Raw genomic sequence first — 7935 nt, 5'->3', positions numbered from 1 at the left:
ATTCACTCTCACTTAATTACTCTCTCTCTCTCTCTCTTCTGAGATTATTACTAACTTGAGCGTCGGAGTATCTTTTGCAGGTATTCCCACCGCGGTGTTTGACCTTGGCCGACATAAAGCTCTTCCTCTCGGTTGATGACTTGTTCGGAAGCGCTTAAGCTCGGCCTACCCAGTGTTCAGACGAATCACTTGGCGCCCACCGTGGGGCCGGAGTACATCTAACCCCACTTTTTCCTTCGTTTAGTCTTCTACTCTATTTTGCAGGATTCCCGATCCTCGAACATGGCTGACAAGGAAAGTCCACAACTTTCACAGGATGACCTCCTAACTCGAATCACCGAGCTTCAGGCGGAAGTACGAAGAATAGCTGAGCTGTCTACACAAAACAATGGAGAAAGCTCCAAAGGCTCGGCTCAAGGTGCTACAAACCCTTTAAACATCGTCCCGCCGAAGGAGAAGCTCACCCTCGACAACCCCTTCTTCGAGGAGATCACAAATTACTAGATGCCAAAAAACTTTACGCTACCCACCGCACTGGAGCCATACAAGGGGTTCAGTGACCCCCCGAGCCCACGTAAAGAAGTTCCAATCAATGATGTTTTTCAACGGCCCTAACAATGAGCCCGTTCTCTGCTGAGCATTCCCTACCTACCTCGACGGTGCTGCATTACTCTGGTTTTCTAAACTTTCTGCAGGTTTAATTTCCTCCCTTGAAGATCTTGCCAGATCATTCATTGATTATTTTGCCGCGTCAAGAATCTACGTACATGGATCAGACTACCTCGGCACCATTAAGCAAGGTCAGCACGAGAGCCTGAAGGACTACATGACCAGATTCGCTGAGGCCACTATGGAGATCCAAGACTTAGACCCGGCCGTCCACCTGCACGCCCTCAAGGCCGGCCTCAGGCCTGGCAAATTCCGGGAGACCATTACCATAACAAAGCCAAAAACGCTAGAGGAATTCCGAGAAAGGGCGGCAGGTCAAATGGAGATTGAGGAACTCCGAGAAGCCCAAAAATCGGACAAACAACCACATCGGAGAGATGAAGAAAAAACTTTCAAATCGCCAGGCAGCAGAGACACTAAGAGACCTTCCAATCCCACGTCAAAATACAAAACATACACCAGATTCAATACCAGAAGAGAAAACATCATCAGAGAAATCCTCAACGCCAAAATCATAAAGCCACCAGCTCGAGCAGGAAACTACCAGGATCAAAGGTTCGTGGATAGGACAAAGCATTGTGCCTTCCACCGGAAGTTTGGTCACACCACGGACGACTGCATAGTCGCGAAGGACCTCCTGGAAAGGCTAGCACGCCAAGGGCTCTTGGACAAATACATCGAGAGCCGGAAGGACAGAAGGGGAAACTCGGACAGAGTAGAGCACAAGCAAGCAGTGGCTGACGATAACAAAAAAGAGAGGACGACTCCTGATCCACCAAGAGGAGTCATTAGCCACATATCATGAGGATTCGCAGGCGGAGGATAAACAAGCTCGACCAGGAAGCGAAGCTACAGCACGATGCTAGCAATCGAGGGAACCATACAACCAAAGAAGGACAAAGACCTAGACGTCACAATATCCTTCAACCAAGCAGACTTCAGATCGGCAAGCCCTAACCTCGACGACCCCGTGGTAATTTCCATCCAGGTCGGAGAACTGTTGGTAAGAAAAACATTGCTGGACCCAGGTAGTAGTGCTGATGTTTTATTTTATTCTACCTTTATAAAGATGAAATTATCAGAAAAATTGATACAGCCCTCCTCAGGAGAACTAATTGGGTTCTCTGGGGAGAGAGTCCCCATCATGGGACACATATGGCTAAAGACCACAATGGGAGAAATCCCTATGTCAAAATCAATTGATATTCAATACCTAATAGTGGATTGTTATAGCCCTTACAATATTATAATTGGAAGACCCGCCCTGAATTTATTCAAAGCAATGGTGTCCACATTACACCTATGTGTTAAGTTCCCAGTGCATGAAAACGAGGTAGCCACAGTATACGCCGACCATCAAGAAGCTCGGCAGTGCTACAATGCTAGCCTAAAGCTAGCCCAAATAAAACAAGAAGCTCGGACTCAGGTTCAAGCAATCCACACTTCTGCAGACACAGCGACACTGGCCGACCTCGACCCAAGGGAAGACCTCGGCGAAAGACCTCGGCCAATGGACAACCTTCAACAAGTAACACTAACAGCAGATGACAAACAATGCACATACATTGGAGAGGCATTAGAAGGGGAAGACCGAGCAAGACTTATACACATACTACGCCAGAATGCTGACCTATTCACATGGACACCAGATGACATGCCCGGAATAAATCCAGAGGTCATCTGCCACAAGCTAGCAATCGACAAAACAGTCCGACCAATAGCACAGAAAAAAAGGAACCTCGGAGAGAAGAAAAGGCAAGCAGCACTTGAAGAGACCAAGAAGCTCCTAAACGCAGGTTTCATCAGAGAAATTCGCTTCACCACATGGTTGTCCAACGTGGTAATGGTAAGAAAGAACTCAGGTAAATGGCGCATGTGCGTCGACTTTACAAACTTAAACAAGGCTTGCCCTAAAGATGCATATCCATTACCTTGCATTGATAAATTAGTTGATAACGCTTCTGGTTTCAAAGCCTTGAGTTTTATGGATGCATACTCTGGTTATAACCAGATTCTGATGCATCCAGAGGACCAAAGGAAAACGGCTTTTATAACAGAACATGGAAATTTTTGTTACAAGGTAATGCCTTTTGGCTTAAAGAATGCAGGTGCGACATATCAACGATTAATGGACAAAGTATTCCTACAGCAGATAGGCCGGAATATGGAGGTCTATGTAGACAATATGGTAGCAAAGACACCAGCACAGGGGTCACATTGTGATGACTTGGTAGAAATATTCAAACAACTCCGAGCATACAACATGAGACTCAATCTGGACAAATGCGCATTCGGAGTCCAAGGAGGGAAGTTCCTCAGTTTCATGCTAACCTCTCGAGGCATAGAAGCCAACCCAGAGAAATGAAAAGCCGTGCTGAACATGACAAGCCCAAAAACAGTAAAAGAAGTCCAGCAACTAGCAGGGCGAATAGCCGCCCTGTCACATTTTCTACCTGCAGTGGCAAACTGATCTTATCATTTTTTCCAAACATTCTCTAAAGGCAAGAAATTTGCATGGACAGACGAATGTGAGAACTCCTTTACCGAACTGAAACAGCTCTTAACATCACCACCAATCCTCCAAAGGCCTGAGACAGGTAAACCATTGTACTTATATTTATCAGTACCTAACCATGCTATAAGCTCGGTTCTAGTAACAGAAGCAGGGAGAAAGCAAAACCCAGTGTACTTCATCAGCAGGGTACTACAACCTACAAAAACAAGATACCCGAAAATAGAACAATTGGCACTAGCACTAATCACCACGGCAAGAAGACTGCGACATTACTTCCAGAGCCACACAATCATAGTACAAATGGACCAGCCGCTGAGGCAGATATTAACAAGACCCGAGCTCGCCGGCAGATTAATAAAATGGTCGGTCGAGCTCTCCGAGTTCGACATCCAGTACGAGTCAAGGAAAACACTGAAGTCACAGGTGCTAGCCGACTTTATATCGGAAATGACTAGTGACACACAAAACATAGAGGTCAATTGGAGTATACATGTGGATGGAGCGTCAAATAAAGAAGGCAGTGGGGCAGGGGTACTGCTAAAGGAAGGAGACAAAGTGGTGGCCGAGCAGTCACTGCAGTTCCGCTTCAACGTAAGCAACAATCAGGCGGAGTACGAGGCCCTACTCGCTAGACTAAAGCTCGCCCTACAACTACAAATACCCCGAATAACAGTTTACTGTGACTCTTCATTAGTGGTGCATCAAATAAAGGGCGAATTCCAGGTAAAAGATCCCTTATTAGAGAAATATTGGCTCATAACAAGGGATCTCATTTCAAAATTTAGCAAATTTGACATTATTCATGTGAATCGAGAACAAAACACCAGGGCCGATGTGTTATCCAAGTTAGCAACAACTAGGCAAACCGAAAACACATCGGCACTGTCCCAGCTAACACTTGACAAACCAAGTTTTGAGCAGGATACAATTTTAAGTATCATACAGGTTCCAGATTGGTGAACACCTTTTCTCGACTATATCAACACAGGCATCATGCCAAATGATGAACCGAACTTGCCGCTCTTCCGAAGAAGAGCAAGCTTCTATACAGTGCTCGAAAACACCCTATACAGGCGAGGACATTCCCAACCACTACTCAAATGCATAAGCAACAAAGAAGCCGAGGAGGTTATGGCCGAAACACACGAAGGAGTTTGTGGAAATAACATCGGCGGCCGAGCATTAGCCGCAAAGATATTGCGAACAGGATACTATTGGCCGACGATAAAAAGGGACTGCATTTCAAAAGTAAAGGCCTGCGATAATTGTCAAAAGCACGCCACACTCTCCGAAACCCCGGCCGAAGAACTCCACACCATAGAGGTAAGCTGGCCTTTCGATAGGTGGGGATTAGATATCCTCGGACCTTTTCCGAAAGCGCTAGGCCAGGTAAAGTTCCTTTTGGTATCAATAGATTATTTCTCTAAGTGGATAGAAGCACAACCACTGGCACACATAACGGCAGAAAAAGTACGATTTTTTTTATGGAAAAATATCATATGCAGATACGGTATCCCAAGAAAAATAATCTCGGATAATGGGAGACAGTTTACAGATTATAAGCTCGCTACCTTTCTAACAAACTTTAACATCAAACATCATTTCAGCTCAGTAGAGCACCCGCAAACTAACGGACAAGTTGAATCGGCTAACAGAATTATCTTGCAGGGATTAAAGAAAAAGCTCGGCGAGGCTAAGGGAGAATGGGCCGACCTTATTCCAGAAATCCTATGGAGTTATAATACCAGCATTCAGTCTGCCATAGGAGAAACTCCTTTCAAACTGGTATACGGCGCAGAAGCACTCATTCCAGTAGAAGTCAGCGTCCCAACATTAAGGACCGACCTCTATGATTAATCCAATAACTCACAAGCTCGGTCAGCCGAGTTGGATCTTGTAGAATTAGAAAGAGATATTTCAGCCATAAAGCAGCGAGCCAGAAAGCAATACATAGAGCGAAGACACAACAAAAAAGTAGTTCACAGGTCCTTCAACAACGGAGACCTCGTACTCAGACGAACAGAAGAAGCTCGAAAACATCCGGGACATGGCAAATTAGCCGCAAATTGGGAAGGACCTTTCCGAGTTCTTCAAAATCTCGGAAAGGGGGCTTACAAACTAGAAACCCTTAAAGGAGATCAACTTCCAGGGACATGGAACGTCTCCTCTCTGAGGGAATATCAGTCATAATATAGTCTGTAAAATAGCGAATGATGGTACTCTTTTTACCTTCCGAAGGTTTTTTCCCAAAACACATGGGTTTTACTCAGAGAGGGTTTTAACGAGGCCGGACGCCACAATTCACCGCACCAATGTACCTTATAAACCAAAACAATTTTTATCTAAATAGTTATCACAGTACACATTCAAAGTTAATCCGAGCTTCATACTCGGAAGTCAACATGCGCATGCCGAGCATTATACTCGGAAAAGTACAAACAAAAATTATCATCAAGTTACTCATAGCAAATCTTAAGCGCTTCCATTCAAAACCGCAAAGTACCACATTAGAGCACCCACTCTCATTTTTAACAAATTCGTTCAAAACAAGAGAAATGGCTTCGGCCATCTTCAATACATACATACGATTGCTTCCAATAGATAATAATATCCAAAATATCAGATTTTATAAAGTAAGTCATCATTAAGCCGAGCTATACGCTCGGAAACCAAAATATCATCACCGATAACAATACTTGGAATTATCCAAAAAAACAAAACAAGGAAGTTCTAAAAGAGGCACAACACTACATACAAAGCTTACAAACTCAACTAAAAGCCTACTCAACTTTGTCACCAATACTGGATCCCTCGCCTTCATCAATAACGACAGCCTCGTCTTCCACAAGCTGCCCACCCACAACCACCTTGGTCACGTCAAGCTTATCAACATATGACTCAGGAAACAGTACCCGCACTTGAGAAGTGGCACGTTCAAATCGTTGTGCAAAAGCTTCATAGACTTCGGCCTGCAACTCCTTAACCCTTGACCCCAAGCGATCATTCTCAACCTTAGTAGTCTTCACCTCCTCTGCAGAAGTAAGCCAAAGACTTTTCTCCTCAGCCAGCTCAGAAGACAGCTCTGTGATGGTCTTCTCCTTCTCCTCCAAAGCCAAAGACAGTTTGGCGACATCTAAAGCAGACTTATTTTCCTTCTCAAGGGCGAGCTCTTGAGCACGCCCAACAGCCACGATACGCGCACCAATCACCTAAAACAAGAAAAAACATATCAAAACAGCATCACATCACGAACATACAAAAATAGAAATTACAACACTTACCTGCAGAAAATGACTCACTCCCACGTGTCCGATATCCTCAATCATCTTCATATCATCCGGAAAGCAACAAAGTTCATCCGCCATAACAGAAAAAGGGTATAACTTACCCCATAAAGACCGACTATGTACATCCTCCGAATAACCATGCAACTTCTTCTGAGACTCATAAGCTGACTCCACCTTTCGGAGCTCGATGGAAGACTCCCCTTTTTCCAAGAAAGCCTCAGCAACTCTCTCTTTCACATGACCTCTCTTTCGCTTAGCCTTAAGAGCAGGTTCAGGATGAACAACAAAGTCCTTCTCAACATTGGTAGTCGAACCCTCCTTTTCAGCCTTTTTTCGCTGACTAAAGAATAACTTCAAACCAGCAGTAGTGATCGTCGGCGCCTTCTCACCTAATCAGAAAACAAAAAGAGTGAGAATGAGCAAGAAGAAAACAACAATGATATCCAAAATGATTAAATTACCTAAATACTTCATAACAGCCACCCTATCTGTATCCCATTTCAACAACTCCGACACGGATAACAATCCCTTTGGGCCCAATTTTTCAAACAAAAATCCCATCATAAGCTGATCATCAACCGACCTATCATCCGCATCTAAAGCTTGCATAGGTTCAGAACACCAAAATAAAGGGAACCTCTCAATGAGATACTCATTCAAGTAGAAAGGAAACTCCTCGGGCACACTCCTCACTTTAACATACATAGTTTTAAAGTCCTTAAAAGAGGACTTGTAATGGCCAAAAATTGCACGACGAGGATAACTACTTAGGTTAACCCAAACACCCCGATCAACCCCTTTTGCTTGGAATAAGGAAAAGAACAACTAAAGAGAGGGTGGCTGCTCAAGAAATTCCATCAACACTTCAAAAGCTCTCACGAACCCCCAGGAATTAGGGTGAAGTTGACTAGGGGCACAATTTAACCAATAAAGAACACTGCACTCAAAATCAGAAAATGGAACCCTAACCCCCAACTCAGTAAACAGACAGCTATCCATGTAGAAATAAGCCCAGTCATCTCGACAATGGAAAACTCAGTCACCAGCATCACAGGGAAGTATTTCTATCCTTATTCCACTACCACTCCTAACCCAGACATTAGAGCCTAATATGTCAACTGACTCTTTATCACAAAATTGAGACACATATTCCTTAACCCGTGAATCAACCCAACCATACAAATCACCCTCACCCACACCAGAATCTCCCTTTTCCATGAAACAAGGCAGTAAAAAATAAAATCGAGACAGGAGGAAAGGAACGAAGACTCAGCACTCACCTTTCTTGCTCATTTTTTCTCCAAAATGCAGAAGTTCCCAAAACACAAAACTAAGGGATACAACCTTGTTTATTACAGAATATAAAATAGTTAGAAGTGAAGTGTTACCCTTCAAATCGAAACCATTAAAAACCCACGATCAGCACCCTACAAATCAAACGGCCAGGGGTTCCTTAAAACGCGC

The 7935-nt window shown here is 44.1% G+C and overlaps 1 protein-coding gene across 1 annotated transcript; it reads left to right on the top strand.

Annotated features, from left to right (window-relative positions):
• The first annotated feature begins 282 nt into the window (after positions 1-282).
• On the top strand, positions 283-1474 carry LOC130949850 (uncharacterized). Its single transcript, XM_057878464.1, has 2 exons — positions 283-418; positions 696-1474. Exons 1-2 carry the CDS (start codon positions 283-285, stop codon positions 1472-1474), a joined length of 915 nt encoding a protein of 304 aa, XP_057734447.1.
• Positions 1475-7935: the final 6461 nt, after the last annotated feature.

The sequence above is a fragment of the Arachis stenosperma genome, chromosome 9, assembly GCF_014773155.1.
Source record: "Arachis stenosperma cultivar V10309 chromosome 9, arast.V10309.gnm1.PFL2, whole genome shotgun sequence".
Classification (NCBI taxonomy): domain Eukaryota; kingdom Viridiplantae; phylum Streptophyta; class Magnoliopsida; order Fabales; family Fabaceae; genus Arachis; species Arachis stenosperma.
The sequence above is the reverse complement of the archived record's forward strand: the minus strand, read 5'-3'. Positions and strand labels throughout refer to the sequence as shown.

Bases quoted from the DNA above. Each gene is read 5' to 3' on its own strand.
- LOC130949850 (XM_057878464.1), top strand. From the start codon at position 283: ATGGCTGACAAGGAAAGTCCACAACTTTCACAGGATGACCTCCTAACT. The intron at 419-695 runs GTGCTACAAACC...AACTTTCTGCAG, and splicing joins CTCCAAAGGCTCGGCTCAAG to GTTTAATTTCCTCCCTTGAA.